The 24,111-nt window shown below is 43.1% G+C and overlaps 2 protein-coding genes across 2 annotated transcripts in view; both read right to left on the minus strand.

The window, feature by feature from the left end:
- Positions 1-14: 14 nt before the first annotated feature.
- taf9 (TAF9 RNA polymerase II, TATA box binding protein (TBP)-associated factor) lies at positions 15-3,579 on the minus strand. Its single transcript, XM_008295846.1, has 7 exons — positions 3,504-3,579; positions 2,592-2,673; positions 2,188-2,324; positions 1,361-1,495; positions 1,197-1,278; positions 733-846; positions 15-411 (listed from the first exon to the last, which is right to left on the minus strand). The coding sequence occupies exons 1-7, from the start codon at positions 3,537-3,539 to the stop codon at positions 254-256; spliced, it is 744 nt and encodes a 247-aa protein (XP_008294068.1). The 5' UTR covers positions 3,540-3,579; the 3' UTR covers positions 15-253.
- Positions 3,580-19,348: 15,769 nt separating this feature from the next.
- cdx1b (caudal type homeobox 1 b) overlaps positions 19,349-24,111 on the minus strand; it is a 9,878-nt gene continuing 5,115 nt past the window's right edge. Inside the window, exons 2-3 of the mRNA XM_008295847.1 lie at positions 20,313-20,461; positions 19,349-19,573 (exon numbers count right to left, since the gene is read on the minus strand). Of these exons, the coding sequence (XP_008294069.1) occupies positions 19,349-19,573; positions 20,313-20,461 (374 nt within the window). The remainder of the gene's footprint in view (positions 19,574-20,312; positions 20,462-24,111) is intronic.

Genomic DNA, 24,111 nt, shown 5'->3' on the forward strand with positions numbered 1-24,111 from the left:
CAGAAGGTCATCAGTCCTGGTTCTGCTTCGTTTATTTACTAACTGGATCTGTTTATCTAAAAGTGTAAACGTTCCTCTAAAAACAGACACAGATTTGATTTGAACTTTTCTTTTTAATCATGAATCACGTCGGAGCTTCGTTAGAGTCCAGCGAGCCGGCGGTCAAGGGAACGTTCTAGAAAAACTAGCGTTATGAGTTCTGGGTCGGGTTCTGGTGAGTCGGGGGTTAATCTTTTCACAGCTGTTGTCGTCGTCATAAAGCGTCGTAGTCGTCGTCGTCCTCGTGCTTCCTCTTCAGCGACTCGCCGCCGGAGTTCTGCGACACCATGTTGGTGGTGATGAGGATGTTCTTGGAGCCGATCAGAGACGGGTTGATGAGCACGTTGGAGACGGCCGGCGTCGACGGCGTCGCTGTCGGGACGAAACACAGTTCAGGACACGTTAACGGACTCGTTGCACTACAGTGTACGTGTCTGGTGAGTAAAAACAGTTCAAACGGGTCTGATGTGGTCCTCCACTGAGGTTCTGGACGTGGTTCTTGGAGACGTCATTAATAATAAAGTTAGATCCAGAAAACTAAACATTCACGACTCCTACAACCTTTTTTTTTTTTTTCCTCTTTGAGGATTCAGACTTCATCTCTGATCAATGAAACTGATTTAGAAATCAATCAGGAACCTTTAAACAACGTTTCCTGTAACTACTAACTGGAGGCAGTAACTGGGCTCTTACTGGTCTTGGTGGTGGCCGTCTGGGAGGGCGGTGGGATCTGAACGGTGAACCTCTGGCCAGTCAGAGACACCGGAGCTCCGACTTTAGTGGAGACCGACTGGACGGACGGAGTCCCTGAGAGCAGAACCACCATCAGCACACTGGACTGGTTTAACTGGGAAGACGGCGGCGCCACTGGTCCACCAACATCCACATGAGCTGTTCTGAATGTTTGACTCATTAAACTGATTAAAGAACAGATTTAAGTCACGCGTCGATGTTTCAACTGACAGGAAACTGATTGATTCCTGGTTCTGAACCCAGAAACACACCAGAGTTTAAAACCTGTTTTCTTTTTTTATTATTTATCAAACAGAAAGAGTCGATTAATTAATCGTTGAGAAAATCGACCAAATGTCTCAAAGATTCTCCGTACAGAACCTGGTTTAACCAGTAAAACAGCAGGTTCTGGTTCCAGGACTCACCGAGCGTCGGCGTGGTCGGTCTGCTGGAGACGGCGCCGACGCTGAGGCGAGGAACCGAGATCCTGCCGGCCGACGATGACACCTGCAGAGGAGAACAAAGTCAGTGGCGCCGAGCTGCAGAACAGAACCTCTGAGCAATCCCTGGAGTGGGTCGGGACGCTCACCTTCTTCTGGATGGACTTGAGCCTGTAGTTGGGGGCGGTGAGGCAGTAGCGGTCCGGGGGCAGCCGGGGGCCCGTGTAGGGCTTGATGAGCGGGAGGGGGGTCTGGTTCTTCTGCCGGGCCACCTCCAGCAGGAACTGGACACGGAGACAGACACTGAACACATCTGACGGGTTCTTGAACCTTCAAACACACCTTCATGACAGAAGGACCAACGCTGACCAGATCTGGTCCATTAAGAACAGCTGATACTGAAGGTTGAAGAGTTTATCGATGTTCTGTCCAATAAACTTCACCTGAACAACAGATATGATGTTCAGCTTCCTGTCGGCAGCGTCTGACTCGATTTAAACATCAGAACACATTTTAGAAAACAGGTCGAAGTTCCTTCACGTTCTGTTGTTCACACCTGCACATTCAGAACCATCAACATTTCTCACGTATAAAATGTGTTTTTCCACACGTGCAACATCCGACTTCTGTGTTTCAGTTTGATCTTATTTATCCGACAGCGAACGACACGTTATAGACGCACCTGAAATGTTGTCGCTGCTAAAATATTATTTTCATTATTTCCTGGATGAATCTATCAGACGTTTGGTCCAAACATCTTCAGTTTACTGTCACAGAGACAGAAACCAGAAAACATTCACTGATTTTAATCATAGAAGTTCGTCATCCGGTCCTCACTATATTTAATGTTCGACAAAAATCAACCGATCGCTGTAATCCAGTAAAATCAAGTTTTACGGAAACTCTTCTTGAGTTTTAGTTTGTTTGGTTGATCAGGTGTGACGAGGCTGAGAAAAGAGAGACGGCTGCTGCTTACGTCTCTGGGCGGCGGCGACGTGAACGACTGGTCCATGCGGCACTGGATGGCCAGCTTGATGTCGTCGGCGTCCACGCTGGACTTCTTGGCGTGTGTGGCGTAGATTTTGGCGTCTTCGATGATGGTCGTCACGTATCCTGCAGAGAAAAGCAGCAGCTGAGCGATCTGAACACACCAGCATCAGTAACACAACCTGGAACCACAGAGTCGGAGTTTTAGTTTTTTTAAAGGAGAAAACTTGTTAGAAGTTAAATATTTCACGTTAAGCGTCACTGAGCTGCTTTTCTGATGCATGAAGACGACACAGGACTCAGAAAACTCAGTGAACAGAGTAAAGAAAGAAGAAAACAACCCAAACGATGAAGACATGAACATGTCCAGCAGGAATCACAACGTGAACTCACTGTAGGTGAACTCCAGCATCTGGTTGATGACTCGCGGCTCGTACTCGGTGATGCCCATGTCCTTCAGGATCTGGATCATCACCTGCACAGACGCAAAACTACATGAAGCATTCTGCCCAAAAAACAGGCTCAGTTCTGTCTGTTCATTTGGGAGGAACCAGAGGTGTTGCTGATGTGTGAGCCTCCATCCTCTCTACAGATGCTTTCACACATCTGCTTCTTCCTCCAGATGTTCTGCTCCACTTCCACAACGCGTCTCTGTGTGTAAACGCAAACACAGGATTCCTGCTGGAGGACAATGAAGTTTTTCTCTATTTTCTCCGCCATCAACACGTTTTATTTTTATCTATTAAAATGTTTGTCTCTGAAGCTGCGTGTCAGAAACGTGTTGAATTAACGGTTTTAGATGAGACGGAGCTCCTCCGTGGCCTCGTTGCGCCGTTTTCACCGTGATTCAACCCAAACTGTGATCCAGGAAGCAGCAGGCTGCAGAACCAACTGACCCGGTTCGTGCTGAACCCAGAGACCAGATTCACTGCGACACCTCCTCCGGCTTTAACTCCGAACAAACTCCCGGTGTGTCGGGTTGAAACACGACGAAGAACGGACGTAAATCCAGAATTATTCCGCAGAAAGAAGCCGCTCTGTGGACAGACGACTCACGGCGACACCAAAACACCGCGGAGCTAACGGCTAGCGGCTAGGCTAACATGCTAGCTGGCTATTGTTGTGAACGGAGAGCTACATGCTAAGTTAGCTGCTAAGCTAAGCGAGCTAACGTGTTGCACAAACGCCCCGGCTTCTGCTGCTGCTGCTGTTCAGGGCGATTTTTACTCAGAACCGGGAGCAGCGCGGAGCTAAACTGCAGCTAAACACCGGTTAAACTCCACGAGTGTCGCTTATGAACGTTACCTGAGCGTCTTTCGGGATGGTTTTCGGAGCAGACATTTTAATTTCTCCCGCAGCGCCTGTGCGTCTTCTTCTGCTGCTGCTGTCTCAGCGCGGAGCTCGATGCTGCCCCCGCAGGCGGACAGCGGGTACTGCAGCAGGCCGATACCGTCATGTTGAAACAGGAAGGTTTGAATGCTTCTGTTTATTTCACCACAAAAATATCTTCACCATAAAAGTCACACACGTACCTAAAACTGATGATTAATCTGTGAATTGTTTTCTTCATTAATCAATTAATTGTTTGGTCCATAAATCAACAATGTTGATGCTGTTTCCCAAAGTGTGGACGCAAAAATACCAGAACGAAGGGTTAAAATACCAGCGTGCTGTTTCCTCATCAACAGAAAACATCCCTGTTACTCCTCTAGTGTCTGTGTTGATGTAAACTGTAATCATTGATAGCATTCATGCTAATAATGCTATATAATGAGTTGAATGTTCGATGCACGTCTGATTTAAATATTAAGGTTCATAAGAGTTCTTACTGAAGGGTCTAAATATGAATAATGATCATTTTTATCAGGTGTGAGAGAGCTTCAGGGAAATAGCGACAAACCAAGTCAGAGTTTAAACCTGCAGGAGGCGCTACAACCTCAAACACTGAAGCTCCTGCTGGTTTCATCTCACCAGGAACCTTCTGACTCCATCCATGTGCTTCATGAGCTGGTTTTGATACAATAAATTTAAAAAGAAAAGAAAAAACTAACAAAAGTCACGTCTTTGAGAGAAACTCGAGTCGTTTTGAGGAGAACTGGCTTTAGAACTACGTCCATCAGCTGGATGCAGGCGAAGACTTCGTTGTGGAAGAAATGAGAATCTGATTTATAAAAGCGGCCTTTCGGAGCTTTAATACGTCCGTTAGCTGCTTCGTCTCAGACAGACGTCTTGGATCCAGATGTTGAAGATGAGCGGCTCAGCTTTCAACCAGAAAAACGGTGAGATCGCTGCTGTGGAGCAAAAAGTACCGTAAAGTAACAGGAAACAACAATTCAGTGACAAATAATCCCATATTTAGGTATTAAATGGATTCATCATCAGTTTCTCTGCTCAGTTTTAATTTCCAGTTTCTGCACATAAACGTTAATAAATCTTAATAAAACCAACGTCCAGAACCTGTGAACTCCAGGTTCTGGTTCCTACCAATGATCCACATCAACAGTTAGTCCAGATATCCACAAACCAGAACCTTGTCTGGTCCAGCTTCACCACATCAGGTTCTGCTGATGTTAGAGCCTCAACAGCTGGTGAAATGTGACCAGAGACTGGGTTCTAGTAGAACCATGGATCCATCCACAGACAGCACGTATACACACGGTCTGAAAGCTCCTGTGGAAACATGGTTTGCATGAATAAACCAGATAAACAAACGTCCCTCTGGTTGTGTCAGTGAGACCACATCGCCACCATCAGGTGAAGCTGTGAATCGCTCACAGTTTGTAGTCCTGAGATGATCAAAGCTGTGATGTCACCAGATGTCATCGATAATTTAACCAGAACAATCTGTAAAACTAATGCTTACTCTTTGTCTTAATGCACATATTGTTTGTTTCACATGGCAGCAACTACCTGTAAAATAAATCAATAGATTTTGGATTATTTAAGAGCAGTAAAATCAAATAAATTAAAAAAAAAAAAAAAGCTGTAATTTTATAGTCAGACGTTGAACAAAAACAAACACAAACAAATCACCGTTTATAAAAATGCAGATGCCTGATGTGGACATTCATTATTTCTCCGTCTCTACTTTAGGTCATGAAGATGAATCCGGGCCTTCGCTCACTTTCGACCCAGTTTCGAGTCGCCTCGGCCGGTTTGACCTTCAGCAGTCCAACATGGAGGCCGCTGGTGTCCCGGCTGCCTGTCTGGAGGCACTTCATGAGCCGCTGGAGGTTTTCCCACCGCCCATCTTCTCCCCAAACACACTTTAACAAAACAAAATCACTCACGAGCTCGTCGCTGTGTTTACCTGCAGCAGCGTTTATGGACACACACGGTCGCCATAAAGCCCTGAGAACCACGACACCTTCCACTGTACGGGCAGGACGCAGCGTTTTCAAAATGATTAACCTTTACAGCCGCCTCGTAAACACACACACACACACACACACACACACACACACACACACACACACACAAATGTCACTTTTTACTGTTGAATAAATGCCTATAAGATCAATAAAATGCTGAGTGAATGAATTAAACAGTTAATCAAGCACCAAAAAATAAACAGTAAAAGATTGAAACGTCCTGACTTCCTGCTTTATCTGTAATAATTTAAATAATTAGATATTTTTCACTCTTGGCTTTAAAAACTAAACAATCAGTCGTTTAATCAAGAAAATAATAAAATAAATCTTTTCCAAAACACTAAACGATGAGCTCCAGTGAAGCAGCTTCAGGCCTGAATAATCATAAAGAAGAGAGAAGTCGTCCTGGAGATTAAACTGAGGTCAGAATTAAAACCTCACGTGACACTGAAATGCACAAACTACATTCATGCTGGTATATCTGTGTAGATCTGGCTCTGGGCAAACGATGGCGGGAAGCAGGAGGAGCCGTTAGCATGCTTGAGGGGAGTTAGCATTGTAGCATCGGAGGTGTGAGTCCTGGGGGTCGTGACCTCTGGCCCCGCCTCCCTCCTCCAGGTGACCTCCGGCGTCACTAAAGCGCCGCTAAAGTTCTTGAATTATGAGATGATTACAAAGCAAACAGTGACTCAGTCGCTTCAGAGGACGTTAAACCGACTGGTTCATTTCCTGAAGAGTAAATCCTGAGCAGGTTGTTGCTTTTATGACAGTTTTAATGTGACTTAAATAAGGTGTTTTTATTAACTTCTGGAGGTTAAACCGACGTCTGACAGAAGACCTAAACATATATCTGTGGCTAAATGTGTTTGTAGAAGCTTCCATCCACCTGTAGACACCACGTTTATCACGAGAGTCACTGAAACATGAACCTTTGTCACAAAAACAATCCTGCATTTTGGTTCTTTAACAGATTTATTAAAGGTTTTCTGGACACGTGTTTGTCAGTTAAAGCTCCACTGAAGTCTGCTGCTGGTCACATGGACAAAGAAAAGGCCTTCTGGAGGAAAGTTCTGGTCAGATGGAACCAACACTGAGCAGAACCATGTCTGGAGGAGAGAAGGTGAGGCCTTTAACCCCAAGAACACCAGACCTACCATCAGGCATGGAGGTGGCAGCATCATGCTCTGGTTCTGTTCTGCTGCCAGTGGACCTGGAGCTTTACACAAAGTAGATGGACCAAAGGAAGAAGAAGGAGGATCACCTCCAGGTTGTTCAGGAAAACCTGAAACCATCAGCAGAAGGTTGATCTTGGACACAGGTGGATGTTCCAACCAGACAATGAGCCCAAACACACATCAAAGTGGTGAAGAAATGGTTCCATCAGGCTGGAATGAAGGTTCTAGACTGGTCTCCCCAAAGTCCTGACTGGAACCATCCAGAACCTGTGGACTGATGAAGGAACAAGTCTGAGTCAGAAAGACGACAAGTTTAGTTGAACTGCAGCGGTTCTGTCCAGAGGAGTCAGAGATGGACCAGAAGCTGGTGGACGGAACCAGAAGAACCCGACTGAGGAGGACGTTTAACCAGATGTTAGCATCTTTGTTTGTTTATTTATGGCCCAAAAGATTCTGTCTTGTCTCCAGAAGACCTTCAATAAATCTATGAAAGAACCAAAACACAGGATTGTTTCATCAGAAGCTCAGGACTGAACAACATTCGTGGTTTCTACAAGTGTTTGTAAATGTTTGTCCACGACTGTATGAATGTGATTGAGGTGATCAGACTTGTTCTTTGTCCCCATTAGCGGCTGTGTAAACACATTTCTGTCCGTCTACATGACTAATATCCTCCCAGCAGGCGGCGGCTGCTTTCATGTGTTTCATGTGTTGGAGCGAATCACAGAAAGCGTCCATCAGTCAACAGGCTGCTGATCAGCGGCTGCTCTGAGCTTCAGGTTTCATCAACAAGCGGATCAGCAGCATTTCAGGGTTCAGATTCAGAGACACCACTGAACCCAAAACCCACCGACGGGTCGACAGACAGAAAACCAGCCACACACGAGTCGACCAGAAGAAGTTTACAACACAGCTCCACTTATCCACAACGCATCCAGCAGAGATAAGCTGCTGCTGGAGAAATATTAATGACGGCTGTTGGAAGAATCAATAAACGTTACTGACAAACTGAAACCAGCTCAGAAGGATCAGTGACGACTAAGTTAATGCTGAGAATCAGTGATTTTATCAGTGTTTGGGTTTTGCTCTCACAGTCATGAACAAAAAACTCTTCTTATGTTTTAACTGAGACTGTGTTCAACCAGATGAACTCGTTAATATTTGGGCCTCTGGAGGGAAACTAGATCTGTGTAGAAATGCTGTTAGCGGCGTTCAGCATTAAATAAGAACACAGACGTCTGGTGGCTTCTTGCTCAGTGGAAACCTCTCAGAACTACACGTTGTACTTTAAACATCTCTGAAACGTTTCACCAGAAGCAGGAAGAAGAATCAACTTTACGACAAACTGAACATGTGTGTACGCTCAGAAATGTGAGATCTAGTCAAGATCCCTTTATTCTGCACGTCTGATTTAACAAACCAGATTCTCTACATCAGCGGGTCTCCAACGTTTTGACCGAGACCCCCAGTTTGAATTCTTAACATGTGATCAGTAAGAACTCTGTTGTTTTGTCCATTAATGAGTTAAAACTAACGTCCACAGATTGAACTCTTCACATTGACACGGTAGTTTTTTTTTTTTTTTTTTTTAAATGAATAAATTGAATCTATTTTGAACAAATGAAAACAAAAAAAATATAAAAACAAAAAAAAGTAATTGAAGAAAGAGAAAAATAATAAAATCATATAATCAGATCAGTCTGAAGCAGGAGGAGGAGGAAGTGTACACGTTTAATGTTGACAGCCCTGATGCACATTTATGTGATAAATGGAGCCTTTATTTATTTTTATTTTTTTACAATGACCTGGCGACCCCCTGGAATTATCTTGGGTCCCCCATGGGGGTCCCGACCCCCACTTTGAGAACCACTGCTCTAGAAAATAAAATCAGCCGAGAGTTTTCAGAGCAGCGAGGAGACGAAACCAGTTCGAGCCAGAAATAGTTGAATAGTTTGAGTCGATGCTCGACGGTAGAAAATGAGTCCAGCTTCTGTTGTTCTACTGACAAATCAAGTCAACTGGGTTCTGTCTGGTTCTTCTCTCTGGTCTCCACGGTTCTGAGTCCTGCTGACAGAATCGTCTCTGAGTTCTGCTGCTTCATGTTCTGGTTCCTCAGAGCTGCAGGACTTTAAACAAGAACCTGAGGAGATAAAAGAGCCAAACACCAGAACCTCGGCCTCTGAACCAAACCGTGATCTGATGGTTCCGTCTCTCTGGACTCCAAACACGCAGAGACCGTGGATCCAGAGCGACGAGGTCAGAGCGAGGACACGGCGACGAGGCCGTAAACCTCCAGCCGAGGTGACGAACCCGCAGCTCCGGGACTTCCTTTTACTTTTTCATTGGTTAACGATTGACGGCGTTTAACGGCCGCGTAGAGCCGCGACACGTAGACGAGACACACGCAGGTGATGCTGACCTGAAGGAAAGGCTGAAGCGTGGCCTCACGGCGGCGGTTTGAATGTTCACCGGTGCTGGAGCAGATTTATGACGATGAAATGAAAATCACGAGACACGGCGCTGAAAGTTTGACTAAAATATAAGAAAACAATAAAAACAATGAGAGGAAATGTCAAAATCCAAGAATATAAAATAAAATGTCAAAAACATCAATGAGAAAGTTAAAGAGCAGAAGCTGGAAGTTGATCTAAAACTAAAGAAGTTACGAGAAAAACGTTCTTAATAAATATTGAAATAACATTTTTTTAAAAGTTCAAATAATGAGATAAAAAGATGAAAGAGTGAGTTAGGAAGCTAAAAGTTTATATTATGAGAAGAAAATGAGTTCTAGTTTAAATCCTGAATAAAAACGTACAGTTATGAGACAAATACGCAAAAACATGGTGAGAAAAGAAATGATTTTAATGAAAAAGATAAAATTATTGGATAAAAAACCAAAATGATGAGCGCTAAAGTAAAAATATGAGAAAGAAACGTCAAGTTTGAGACAAAAAACAATAAACTTGTGGAATAAAAAGCTCCAATGATCAGATTAAAGGTTGAAATTATCTTTAAACGTCACTTTTTCCGTTCACATCCTGAATCTGACGGACGTCTCTGTTCAAAAAATGACTGAAGCGCTGAGTCGTGCAGCTCTACGTGTTGTGGTTCTACAGACGGCCACAGAGACAGAAGAAGAAGAAGAAGAAGAAGAAGAAGAAGAAGAAGAAGAAGAAGAAGTCTTTTTGTGTTTCTTCATCTGTTGCCAAACATGAACTTGGAATCTGGACGTGGTGTTGAAACCTGCTATCAGCAGCAGGACGAAGGTTAACGAGGGGAAAGGTGAGGCGGCACACTGGCTTTAATGAGCCAGATAACGGCTGCAGCGACCGAAGCAGGAACACACGATGAAACGATGTTCTGATGCTGTTCTGAGCTCCATCGGCTCCATGACACCAACCGCTGTCCTCGTTATTACCTCGTTTCCCTCGTTAATCCGATTAGACGGATGTTTACGAAGACGTAGAAAAGCGCGACTTAAACGACCGTTGATACGAGTTCTAACAAACTGTGACATAGCTGCACGACTGTCAAGATAAAAGTCAAGAACGCTGCTCAAACTGTGGTCAGCGGACCTCTGAGGGGTCCTGTGGGGTCGGGTCCACGCTTGTTCCAGCACATCCTGCGTCAACACCGCGAGCTCTTGGTCGTGTTCCTCGAGTCGTTCTGAGGCTCATCGGCGCAACAACAAACCAAAAAAAAAAAAAGTAAAAGTACAAATGATGAGACAAAAAGTTTGAAACAAGAGATGAAAAGGTAAAATCATGGCACAGAAACTACAAAACATGGAAGAGAAAGTTAAGAGTACGAGAAAAAAAAGTGAAATTATGAAATAAAACATTGCAATAATGAGAAAAAAAATTAAATGATGAGATTAAAAATAAAAATCAAATAAATCCAAGTAATCCGTTTAAATAATGTAGAACAATCACGGATGGAAATTAAAATAATCTGAGGGAGAATTACCCAACTCCAAAGATGGCGGCTCTAAGCCCCGCCCCTCGCCACAAAGAGCCAATCATCTGCTTTGTACCAACAACGTGGAAAATCTCCAGCCAATCAGGCGGCTAGTCTGAGAAAAAAAAAAGCTTCTTTCTTCCTGCAGGACTGTTTCTGCATCCAGAATAAATAAAGATAAAATGTGGGATTAACCTTTAATTCCCTAAAAAAAACAAAACAAACAAACAAACAAACCCTGACACACAGATCAACGTAGAGTTTCTGTTGTCAGGCGAGTGTCGTTTATTCGCTGTTCTAATATTTATGGTCGAACACAAACTTCTTCTTCTTCTTTTTGTCCCACAGCAGCTGATAATGAAGCAAATAAAGCAGAACTGCATTGTGGGAGTTTTCACGAGCCCAAAGTCTCAGAGACGGAAAGTAAACAAAGACAAGGAGACGACATGTCAGGTTTAAAAATCTGTTTTCTGAACCAGTGAAACGTTAAATTAGAGTTTCTTGACGAACGCTTATGAAACGTGACTTTAGGAGGAAGTCAGGACGTCAAACACAAGTTGAACGTTTTCAGAACCTTCCTCCAACTTGAACAAAGTCAATGAGGTGTTCAGATTAAAACACACACACACACATATATAATATAATATACAGGTCGACTTGTTTCTACAGTTTATTTTCATATGAACCTTCCATTTCTTTTTGTTTGATCATTTCGGCATTAATCAGGATCTTATAGCTGCTTTGGTTTAATCTGATTTTTATTTAAGTTGTAAAGTTAATGTTTATTTACTCTAAATTCTAATTTATTATTGATTATATTTTATAGGACGACAGAAATAACCCTGTAAACAGCGAGACATGTGCAATAAGGCAGTAAAATTATAATTAAAAGCAGTAAAATGTGTAGACGACGGTACAAAGTGGAGTTAATTGAAAGGCTGATAAAGCGCTGATGTGGGTTAACGGGGCTTCACCGTGTGACGCTGACCGACTGTCATCTGTCCATAAAACACGCTTAAACCTGAAACAAAGATCCATCAGCTGCCATTTTAATGACAGATCCACATTCAAAATAAACATTTATCCAGTAACACAGAGCACTGAGAATCTGCTGCCGTTCAACGATTCATCCTAAAAGATGATCAAAATATTTAGTGTTGAAACTGAAAATGTGAATGACTGAGTTTTTATTCGCTGTGAAGAAAAGAATCATAAGAAAATCAATAATACAGTAAATAGAATTAGTTCCTCCAGAGATCGTAGAATTCGTTTAACGTTTGAACAATCTGATTATTTTATCTTTTGAGCGTCAGTTTTTACTTTCCTCCTCCTCTCTGTGTGTTCATAAAAACTAAACCTCATTTAAACTCATTCTGTGTTTTCCTCCATGAATTATATGTTTATTAGTGAAACTACAAATCTAAATATTTTACATCTTCATCGTCTAATTTCTCTGGATGTATTTAGGATCACATGTCATTGACTGAAGCTGATTAAAATCTGCTGCTTGTTGTTTGATTCTAATGAATGAACACATTATTTAATATTTTAGGTTTTTATTCAGCTTCAGTGTTTATTTTTTACTCCTAAACAGGAAATGAAGAGTGAAGAAAACCTGCTGACTTTAATTTATTTATTCATTGTTTTCTCTATAAATACGGTAGAATTTGTCTTTAAATGGGATAATTTCATCTTTTAATTGTCTCGTTTGTTTTTCTCCTCCTCTTTGAATTAATTCTCTGTTTCTGATTAAATATCTCATTGGCCAGTTATTCTTTATTGTGTGTGTTTTTCAGTATTTGCTCTCAGCCTCGGTGACTCTCTGAGGACCTCCAGGCTTTACGGGGCTCTTCGGGGGAATACCGGTAGTCTTCAGTATTATCGGCCTTTACGGCGCTCCACCGTTCCAGCACTGCTCCTTTACAGCTCCACTGTTTATCCACAATCAATGTGGCCGATGCAGGGGCGTATTAGGGGCAGTAAGTATATTGTAAATGAAAGTTTATGGTAAAATGGCCCATAAACAGGCGGCTGTATAAGTGTGGACGAGCTGCTGCTGAGCGGGACGATTCGCTTTATGGACGCCGGCGAGAGTTATTTGCTCACGTTGTTGTCGTTTCCTTTTATTTGCACTAATTATTACGTCTGTTGACGAACACGAGCAGCATTTAGGTGAAACCGATGCAACGCGCAGGAAAATGAAAGAGGGTCATTCAGACTGTTTTTGTTTTTTATTCCAGTGTAGACTGAAGCCTTCCGTCTGAGCCGTTTGTCCGCCGCCGTGGCGTTTTGTTGGCGGCCATTTTGTTTAGAAGAGTCCTGAAATGGCGGCCGCCCCGCCGCGGGAGCCTCTGCTGTTTGATCGCATGTTCCCAGGACTGATAATAGCAGATATTAATAATGTCTGCTCACAAACAAAGAGGAAGGTTTACATTTAAAAGACGCCGTTCAGGTTGTATAAGTTCAGCGATAATCAGTTGAAGCCTGTTTTACATCCTGCTCGGGCCTCCGACCGGCTGCCAGCTGAACATTTGACCTCAGAGATAACAGACGAGGATGTTGTTCCTCATTAACGCAGACAGCAGATAGACGCCATAAAAACACTTCCCAGTGCAGCCGAGGAGGGACAGAACGATGGCTTAGAGAGGACGGATCAGCACCAAGCCTGGTTCATGACGTGTTTTAGCTTCTTGTAGCGCTAAATCTGTTTCTGTGCAGCGGTGGAGTCATAAAACTTTATTCTTCTGGCTTCTGTAATTTTACCACCGAGCCTTTAAACTCTCTTTAAAAACATGAAGTGTAAATTAGGTCAGTCCTCTAACAGCCTGCAAAACGCACGTAACTGACACTCTGATGTAGAATATAGATTTATATGTTTATGAAATGTGGTTTTAAAAACCCACATTTTTACCTGGTCACATACAAACAATTAGCTCCCTGAAGACCTTAAAACCAGCAGGCTGAGGCTTAAACCACCCAAAGCCTCAAAATGTCAATATTTAAAGTAACTTTAGCATTTTGATTAGCCCATAAGTAAGCTAACATCAATGTTAGCATGTTGTCGTTTGCTGTTATTAGAAGCTAAATCAAAATATTAGCACAGCAACACTGAAATAATGCTAATATAACAGGAGATGGACAATAAACCAACAAATCTGACTTTTCATATGACTGTCATAATGTAGGATGAGCAGGACAGCAGCTAGCTAACTGTGCTGCTAGCTTGTTGCCACCTATAAATCACTGAGAACAAAAACTTCACCATTTAAAGGGACTTTAGCATCTGTGGCTAACCTATATTAAAGCTAATATTAATGTTAGCGTGTTGTCGTTTGCTGTTATTACCTGCTTAACTGTTCTGTTAAAAAATTAGCACAACGCCACTAAAATACATCCAACAGAACAAAAGATGGTCACGAGATGTTTTAGAGCTTAAAACTATCAAAACAAAACATTAGCTGTTCCTTTTATAAACTCCATGTGAGTCGAGCTAAGTTTTGTGCTAATATATAAATTCCATATAAACGACGCTGCAACATATATGTTTATAAAATTTGGATTTGTGTGCAAATTAAAACCAAATTCCTGCCTTTTCTAACGCTGACATCACACTCATGTACACAACAATACTGGTGTGATGAGATTATGGTCATAGTTGCTGCATTAACATATAAATGATAATTCTTCATCCATACTATGGCTACTTCAGAAATGAAGTGATGGATGTGGATAATTAATAACAATTAGCAAACTTTAAAAAGTACGTCTAATCTTGTAAAGTGAACTTCTTTGCGGTCTAAACGCATTTCCAGCACTAAGTTGTATTTGCCCAACATTCATTATAAAGATAACCTCAAGCTGGGATCATTTATTAAACAATAATCTCGTCTTGTTTCAGTGGTTTTATCCCTGACAGCTGAACACAGTGAGCCTGGTTTTGAGTTCAGACATTTCTGTGGCTCGTAGCTGAACGTCTTCATCTCCACACGTCCAAACTCCTCCGGCTGCCGTCCATCGCTGCTATCAGAGCTCATCACGCCTCCTCAACAAACATGTCTGCGTCTCTGTGGTGAAGCCATTTTTACTGCATCCACCCCCTAATAAACTTTATGGCGGTGAAGAGGCAGCGAGCGGGCGGCTCCGCGCTCATTACCGTCTGTTTACCCAAAAATGAGACGCGAGTGCAGCTGTTGCTACTGACAACGTGGATCTCTGTTCACAGGAATAAAACGTAGGTTTCCTGTCGGATTTCACTGCACATGCAGCGACAGGATCCACATTGTTCAGCACAGAGCTGTCCGACAGGCCCGGCATCCGGCTGCAAGTCATCCTGGACGCTAAGAATGGAGTCACTTCAATTTAACTCATTTTGTTCATTATGACCAAATTCTAATAATTTGGACAAATGTGTGTCACCAGAACTAGTTTAAATCTCTTTGGACAACATTTAGATTGTTTTTGACAAACTATGAGTCATTTTGTGCATATTTTCTATCATCATTGGTGTTTTTTAAAAAAAAAAAACTGTTTTCAAAATCTCTTGCAGCAATCAAAGCGTCCAAGTTACTACATGAGGATTTGGATCTGCCGGGACTGGTTCTGGTGACAGATCCTGCCTCCCTGCAAATGTTCCACTAAAACAAACCCTCTCATCACTGAAGCTGCATTCTTCGGTTAGTTCTGCTGAACGCATTGTGGTTGGTTTAAAGAAATAAAACGAGCCAGAACATTTTAGGCCCAACAGCAGAATGATGACGAGGTGCAGTCAGGCTGTGCAGCGTCACCGGTGCCGTTAGCAAAATGTCCGTCCAAGGCTAATCCGTGAGGTTAACTTTGGTCAGATTGAAAACATTTTTTTTTAATGATTTATGTAAAAGTCTCTTTTATTTTGAAAGCTGCCTGGAGCTCATGATAACTGCCCCACTGAACGACATTCTCCTGAACCTCTGCAATGAACAAATGATGTGAAGTTAGCTTAACGCTCAGAGTCACATGTTAATGAACAGCAGGTTTGAATCTTCCATAGCTCGTCTTCAATGTCTCTAGTTGGACAACAACACTCATGAATGTCCTGGAAACATCCACTGAGTCTGCAGATCCTTCACGTGTTAAAGTCTGAACATAAATGAAGTCAAACTACTTGATGGAACAAAATTAAATGTCTGCAGGTGGGTAGATTTATTTATTTTCCTTCTTTCATCAGGACTTTGGCAGCCAGACAAAAAGAAAATCAATGTGTATAAAAATCAGGCAAACAAAAACAAGATGTTGAAATAAAGTGATATGTGGAGTTCCACAGGGCTCGATCCTCGGGCCCCTTTATTTAACATACAAGTTTCTGTTTGGAAGCAAAACCACGTCCAGATCATCTGTGATACTCGAGCAGATGAATGTAGAAACTGGAACAGCAGCTGTGAAGGTGGAAGATGCACCTAAACGTTCTGCATCAGTTTTGCTTTGAAGCAGCGTCCGCTCAAGGCCTCAAGTTCAAGATGCGTCTCTTTTCCCGTCACTGACTGAGTCACTCTGCTGATAGTCTATCAGCGTTAAGATAGCGCTGCTGGAGGCAAAGGTCTGGATGTGGACACACCGCAGCAGATAGCAGGATCCCGCTCTGTTTGCCCAGCGCTCCTCTCCAACCTTTGGACACCACACCTCAACTGCTGCATCACTTAGCAAATAAATACACATTTATGTGTGTGTGACTTGAGTTTATACGTGACCCCAAAGGTTGCTTAAATAGCGCTACAATCATCTGACATTACCCATGAAGATGTGTGTTTAAGGCGCCGTGTTGCTTCTCAGAGTAGAAACGAGACTTTGCTCGCTGAGGTTCCAGGTTTTCAGCTCCTCAGTGATAATTAAAGATGGCTGCTGCTCCTCCTGAGCGCCGTCTTTGTGTTTTAAAGTGTGTTTTCTGTATTTGTTGTCAGCTTTTATGAAGCAGGAAATGTTGGAAACGCGCTGACGTTCAGCGTTGTGTGATTCAGCTGCTTGTTAATGAAACAAATGAGTTTGTGGCTTAACGATGCATTTATTTCTGTTTTCATTCAGAACGTGTCCCAGATCAGTGCTGCTCTTATCTTACTTCCACTGGATTCATGTTTATGCAACTGCTTTATATAAGCCACAGCGCGTGTGGTGGGTTTTATGTTGAGCTGACCTTGTTACCTGTAATCACCCAGACAGTAAATTCATAAAAACACGTTCATCCAACAGTCAGATGAAGCCGGCGGCGCGTAAAAAAAACAACACAATGAAAAGATCAGCTTTACCTTAAAGCCTTTTTTTCTCTTTTAATACAAATTACATTTGAAAATATACACGTGATGAAGTGTGACGGCTGAAATCATGAACATTTACACGACATTTGAGGAAGAAAAACGTCCGGCTGTGATTTACTGAAGCCGTCCCTCCACACAGGAAACCAGACGGCGGGAATCTGTCGTAACTTGACCTTAGTTTGGAGGCAGATGATTCGTGGATCAACAGATTATTAATCAGCACCTCTCTGAACGATTAAAGTTAATTTCATGGCCGTTGATGTGAACCTGAAGCTCTTCTGCCTCGTGGACCAACACTCGTTTATCTTCTTCAGAGAATAATCAGCATGTTAATCAAAAACGAAACTCAGCCCTGAAACACTCGACTTCTGGAAGCTGCTTCGGTTTTAGTCGGACTTCAGATTAAACGAATTACGAGCGTGAAGCGATCGCTGCTCTCATCTGGATTCAAACCCGCCGTGTTCTCAGGAGAAGTCTGATTCCAGGTTTTACGGCCTCAGGTGCAGGAAACTGTTCACACCTTTTATCTGCCTGCAGAACCGACTGACCTGATGACTGCAGCTGAACCCGTTATCTCTGCTGGAGACTCCAAACCTTTCATATGTGACCTACACAGAGCGGCTCTGGGCCTTCAGCTCTGTCTCAGTTAGATGCAGACTTAGATTTTGTTTCTGCGGCGTTTAAGGCGTCTGTGTGTTGATGGGAGACAGTTTCAGCAGAGATGTCGGTGAATAACTTGAACAGAGGTCTTGATGTGAGGAATGAAAACGTTCCACAGCAGCAACACACAGGCATCGTTTAACGTCTAAATTAGTCATGAATCAACGTACGAAGCTCCTAATTACAGGATGTTAAGTCGCTATAACCCGGCTGTCTGTGGGAGTGGAGCGTTCCTAAAACATTATTCGTTTTCAGCTACTTCCTGTTTTATTTTGAAATCCTCTTTCCTCGTGTGCTGCTTGTGTTTTTACTTCCCTTCTTTGTTCCTCTTTTCCCGATCCGGTCGTCCTGTCTCCTGATCAGTTAGAGGCCCGTTCTCCTTCCTTCTCCACCTCGTCTGTTCCGGGTTCTGCACGCTTGGTTCTCGGTTCTGTGCTCGGTTGTGTTCGTCACCTCGTTGGGGTTCGGCAGGACTTTAGGTTTGGACTCGGTTCCTTCCTGCTGATCCCTGACCAAGTTTCGACTTTCTGAACAAAACCCAGAACCACCACTGAGGTCCGTTAGAGTCGACCGGCTCCGTGTCCGTTCACTCGTTTCTTCTCTGTTTGAGTCGGTTTCTCTCTCTGGTCGTGTCTCTTCGTTGTGGTTTTGTTTTGGACGAACGCGTCTTGCTGTTGTTTCATCAGTGAGCCGTGGTGTCGGATCCACGTCTCCTGGTTTCTCATTGTTTGACTGATAATTCAATTCAATCCTATTTTATGTGCGTAGCGCCGTGAACAACAAGCCCTGAACTCTGCCGTCTTTACAGATTTTATTGGTTCTTCTGTCTGATGTTGAAGCTAAACTGGAACCAAGTTTGTTTAAACCCGACGCCCAGAAACCGAATCACCAACCAAAGACTTATTAAGGTGCCTGAAGTCTCGTTTGTCGTGTCCTTCAGCCCAAAATGTTGAAGACTGTGTTAGAAAACATCTGAGTTTTGATTAGAAGGTCAAAGCGACGTGGACGTGAACGTCTTTGGAGAACATGACGGAGGGATTCTCAGCCTGACTTTACAATTTGGTCGCTTCACACGAATCCAAACGTGCTGATTTACTGCCGACGGGCTTCACCGGCAGCAGAGCATCATGGGTAATGTGGTGTTTAGAGCTGACAGGAGAAAACAAACGATTTCAGAACGCTGGTGAGACGATGAGCTCCTGATGGTTCAGTCCTCCAGGAGCTTCTGCGATCAGCAGCAGAACGACGCTCGTTGTTTCACAGTCTGCAGTTAAAGTCGGATCAGAGGATCTGGAGGAGTCCAGCATGTGTGGAGGGACGTGAAGGAAGCGCTGAAGCTACTAACAAACCTGTGGAAGCTGGATTCACCCTGAAATTTTCCCTTTTAAGTCACTTTAGAGTTAAAAACAAGCGTGTTGTCAGCATCATCTACTTGTTGCAGCTCAAGTGAAGCTGAACGTTTACTAAGATATTCAGACCAAAGCCGCTCCATCAGATGGAGATGTTCTACGATGGATCTTCCTGTTTAAGAAGCCTTTCAAACAGGCTGAGCTTCTTTCTGCAGCCTGAGAGTCTCATCGTGAGTCAGAGTCATCGGCGACAAAAGTCCGACTGCTGAAACGTCGTCCGTCGACGTTTTCTCAAATGTTCTGTCGTCTGTAGGAGGCGGCTTCAGTTTCTAGTCCAGAACCCCGACATTGTCCTCAGTACTCCTCTTTGATGTTCAGAGCCAGAGACGGAGACACCAGGCCGTTGCTGCTGCCGCCGCTGCTGCTCGTCACCATGGCGACGCTGCTGCCGCCGTTTCCGTGGAGACCACCGCCGCCGGTGGGAGGCGTGGGCGTGGTCGTGGAGGAGGCCGGCTGCTGGAGCTTCTTCTTGTTGATCTTGCGCTCCTTGGCCCGGCGGTTCTGGAACCAGATCTTCACCTGAGCAGAGAGACGGTTACAACATGAATTCATTTATGTGCACAAAGAGACGACTTCTCATCAGGCTGCTGCAGCAAAAATCAGACGGGAAGAGAGAAAACTGAAGCTCGCTTTAGTGGCTGGGGGTCATGTCCCGTCTCTGTTTGGCCGTTTAATGTGTGATTTTGGGCGTTTTCAATATTTTGAGGCCATTTTGTGTCGCTGTGGTTAATTATTGTCTCTCAGTGGGTCTTTGTAACGACTCGGTCTCTTCTTTGTGTCCCGTTCATGACTGTTTGTATGCTTTGGTGTTGGTTTGCAGCTGGACGAACCGGAGCAGAGAGTCGATGTGAAAACACACGACTGAAGCCGACCGGTCACGTGGGAGCAGGAGGAACGAATTTTAACCAAATTTGACAGAAATTCGCAAAAGAAAATTCAACTTAAGCCCCAATTCTGTGCCTCAAAATGATTTCCATGTTCTGAGCTGGTAGGAGCTGCAGCTGAGCAGCAGGTGGCGCTAGCGCTCAGTTAGCACCAAGAAGCCACCGGTAGCTATTGAGGAGCTCCAGTGAAACGTCGACCACGACTACAAACTCGTTGGCTAATTAACAACATGCAGCTGAAGCTGAAAGAAACGTCTCTGATGCTGATACTAGATGAAAAGAAACCAAAGTTATTGAAACCAGATGTCACAACAATCCACCCGGTGATCAGCTAGCCTGGCTAGCAGCTAGCGTCATGTGAAGAGTTTGCGTACCTGTCTCTCTGACAGGCTGAGCGCCGTGGCGAGCTCCGCCTTCCTCCGGATGGTGATGTATTTGCTGTAGTGGAACTCCTTCTCCAGCTCCAGCCGCTGGTGGTCGGTGTAAACCACCCGGTACTTGTCTTTGGTTCGCGTCTTTCCGTCTGCAAAACACAGAAACAGAACCAGGTTTGAAAAAACACGTAATACACTTAAAAGACCTGGTTTGCATTCCAAGCTGGAGGTGGAGCGTTTAGAGACCACAAGAGGTTGATGTAGGTTAGCTTAGCTTAGCTTAGCTTAGCTTAGCATAAAGACTGGACGCAGTGTGAGAACGATTAGCTACGTCCATCTGATTAACAATTCATACGTCCTAATACTGGTAACGGTTGGGCAGAAACACTGGATTAAATGTTCACTACAGTAAAAGAAAAAAAAAAAATTAAAAAAAAAAAAAGAGTAGTTAGCTAAATGTAATAAATTAAAGAGTCGTGTTTTTTTTTGTCAAATGAAGTAATATAATTAGTTAAATCTGAATATATAAACAGACTCAACACATTATGAACAAATATTTGACCCATTATTTTTAGACGAGTATTACTTTGAGCTAGCCGGTCAGTTTAGCTAACTAGCGCGCTCAGCTAGCTCTTGTAATCCATTATTTTGCTTAAAAATGTCAATAGTTTAAACAGTTAGCTAAAAGTAGTAAATTGTTAGTTAAATATTATAAATGGTTAAAATAATCGATTCAGTACTTTGCTAAGAGTCATATTTTCCCATAATCTTGGGTCGAATGGTTTAAAAAGTCATAAATAAGTCAGATAATGGATTAAATGATCAGCTAAATGTATGAGCTAGCTAAACCAATGGTAGATGGTTAGCTCGTTAATGCTAATAAATAGCTCGCTAAGGTAAAGACGTGACGTATAAACTGTGTAAATAGTTTCAAAACTGTGGCTCCAGTGCTCAGAAACACGTTGAATGATTCAGCTGCACCAAATCACACCCGCTGCTGGCATGAATGGAGTCGTATACTTTATGTTGTGTTGTAAAGCCGAGGCGTCCATGGAGCTCCTCACCATCAGTCCTGTATTCAAATCGTCCAGCGGCCTCGGCGGCATTTGCATGAACTGACTTCTATCTGCTGTTAAAACCGGCTGCAGACGTCCAGTAACGTTAAGGTGAAACTTCTCCTAAAAACCCGACGGCGAACGCTTTCAGAGCCCAAAGTCATCCTGAGTCCATGAAACTAACTTATTACTGAGCAAATGAATTCAGCGGATGGTAAAGTTGTGGTCGTTGGTGCCGTTTGTGTCTCTCAGTAGTTAATTGTGGTCTTTTAGTGTCTCTGTGGGCATTTGATGTCCCTTTATGTCCATTTGTGCCTTTTTAGGATCATGTTGTGTCACTTTGTGGTCATTTGTCGTGTTTTTGAGGCCAGTTTGTGCCTCTTTTAGGAAACTTTTAGTCCCTTTGCAGTTGTCTCATGTTCTTTTATGGCTTCTACTAATTTTGTGCACACTTGTGGTCCTTTTATGTGTTTTTTTTGTGTATTTTAACTGGCTTTACAACGGCTACTTCACGCATGAACGTAATCCTGCCGACCAACTGACCAAACGAATTACTTCAATATAAGCTTAACAGCAACTACAACTAAGAGTTTATCCCCAAACACAAACACAAACTATGGAGCAGGAGGACTGATGAGTGACTTCCTGTGTTCTGTGATGAAGTTAATTAAAAGGCCGTCAGCTCTCGTTAACGCGCTGCGATTCAATATTAACACTGAACACAGGACAGTCAGACGAGCGTCTTCTTTAAACAGCCGCCGTCTGTCCTCCGGTCGCTCAGCCGGCTAATTAAAAGTCAAACATTTTAGTTTCGGGGGAACATCTGTTCCAGCTGTTTCTGCTTCATTTGTCAGAAAGTAAAAACCAACAGTTTGATTTGGCAGAAAACGAGCCGCGAGGGAAATCAATAAGTTCTTCACTGGAAACCCCGACAGAGGACTTGTTCAGGACGCGTTTAATAGTTTAATATAAGAAGAGTTTGATGAACGGCAGCTGTTTGGTGTCTGTTTGTCATAAGTCTGGTCGGGTTCTGTGTCCTTGTGGGACTTTTGTGTGACTTTACAGCCTTTTTACGACTTTATGGTCATCTAGTGTCTCTTTGTGGTCACTTCTCGTGTATTTGCAGCGGTTTTGGGCGTCATTGCGGTAATTTTACGTGTCTTTTGTGTACGTTTCCATGAGTTTGTGGTCATTCATGGTCACTTTGCAGCGTCTCTTTTCCAGTTGTTTTGGTCCTTGTGGTTATTTTACGTCTTTGTCGTACCGTTTCATCTGTTGTTTTACAGATTTTCTGTTGGAAATACGACCAAACTGCTTCTAAAACCCTTATTTTTATGCAACATTTTCAAGCCGCCTCCGTTCGACCCGTTGACAGACAAACGGATCAACGTGATCCCATCTAGAGGACGTGAGTTCAACACAAACAGAAAAACCGTCTTCACACATGCGACGGCCTCGTTCTTGGTGCCAAAGATGTTATAATGACGAGACTTTGCACCTGAAGAAGCCCAAAAGTGACGCCCAGAGGCGAGTGGTGCGACACGCGACCGGCCAATCGTCTGCTCTGAACAGGTGAAGCAGGAAGCGTCCGGCCAATCATGTGGCTGCACCGAGCGAGGCGTCGTAAAAGTGTGACGGGTCAAAGTTTAGCCGGTGGGGCTTTTTAACGTCACGCTGGGGGAAAGCCGCCAAGTTCAGATTCAGTCAGAGGTCTGGTGGCCTCGTAGCGGTGATGGTGGAGGATGCTGGAGGCTGGACGGCGAGCTGCAGAGTTCAGCCTCCAGCTCCGGCTGTGGCTGGACTTTAATGATGATGATTTACCGTCATCACAAAACGATGTGTCTGTGAGCAAACACTGCAGTCAGAGGCTTAACGTCAGAGTTTTTACTTCTCACTCACGATTAAACACATCTGCTGTTCAGATTTATACGTTTTTACAGATTATTCGTTAGAAGTGGACATCGATGTTTTCAAAACTGCATTTTAGACGTCTGATAAATATTGATCACCATCATCTAAAAGAGAAAAATGAACAGCAGTAAAAATATTGATTATTATCATCTGTCTGAAAGGCGAACTAGCTGACTTATTTTAAACAAGTAACGCCATGCTATATTAGCTAGGTGTACCTTAAGCTAATTAGCTAGTTGAATATGTTAAGCTAATAACGTTGTACTATGTTAGCTTGGTGTAGCACAAGCGGTTAGCTAGCTGGCTTATATTAAACTAGTAATATTATGCTATATTAGCTTGCTGTAGTGCTAACTAGAGGGATTTATGCTAAGCTAATCACATACTACTATATCCGTTTGCTGTACCTTAAGCTATCTAATTAGCTGACTATGTTAAGCTAATAATGTTATGCTATATTAGCTTGCTGTAGCACAAACTATGGTACTTTATGTTTAGCTAGTTACATAACACTACATTAGCTAGGTGTAGCACAAGTGGCTAACTAGTTGACTTATTTTAAACTCATAATGTTATGCTATATTAGCTTGGTGTACCATAAGCTATCTAACTAGCTAACTATGTTAAACAAATAATGCTATGCTGTATTAGCTTGCTGTAGTGCTAACTAGAGGGATTTATGTTGCGCTAATCACATAATCCTACATTAGCTTGCTGTCACGCTAGTTATCTAACTTGCAGATTTTGATGTTGTGCTAGTAGTTTTTTTGCTATATTAGCCTGCTGTAGCACTAGCTATCTAACTAATCATTATTATTATTATTATTATTATT

Source organism: Stegastes partitus, unplaced genomic scaffold (genome assembly GCF_000690725.1).
Source record: "Stegastes partitus isolate 25-593 unplaced genomic scaffold, Stegastes_partitus-1.0.2 Scaffold1080, whole genome shotgun sequence".
Taxonomy (NCBI): Eukaryota; Metazoa; Chordata; class Actinopteri; family Pomacentridae; genus Stegastes; species Stegastes partitus.

Excerpts from the sequence above, each read along its gene's own strand:
- taf9 (XM_008295846.1), bottom strand. The coding sequence starts at position 3,539 with ATGTCTGCTCCGAAAACCATCCCGAAAGACGCTCAG. Across the intron at positions 1,279-1,360 it reads TCAAGTCCATCCAGAAGAAG|GTGTCATCGTCGGCCGGCAG; the intron begins GTGAGCGTCCCG and ends TCTCCTCTGCAG. Across the intron at positions 412-732 it reads GACGGCCACCACCAAGACCA|CGACGCCGTCGACGCCGGCC; the intron begins GTAAGAGCCCAG and ends TCGTCCCGACAG.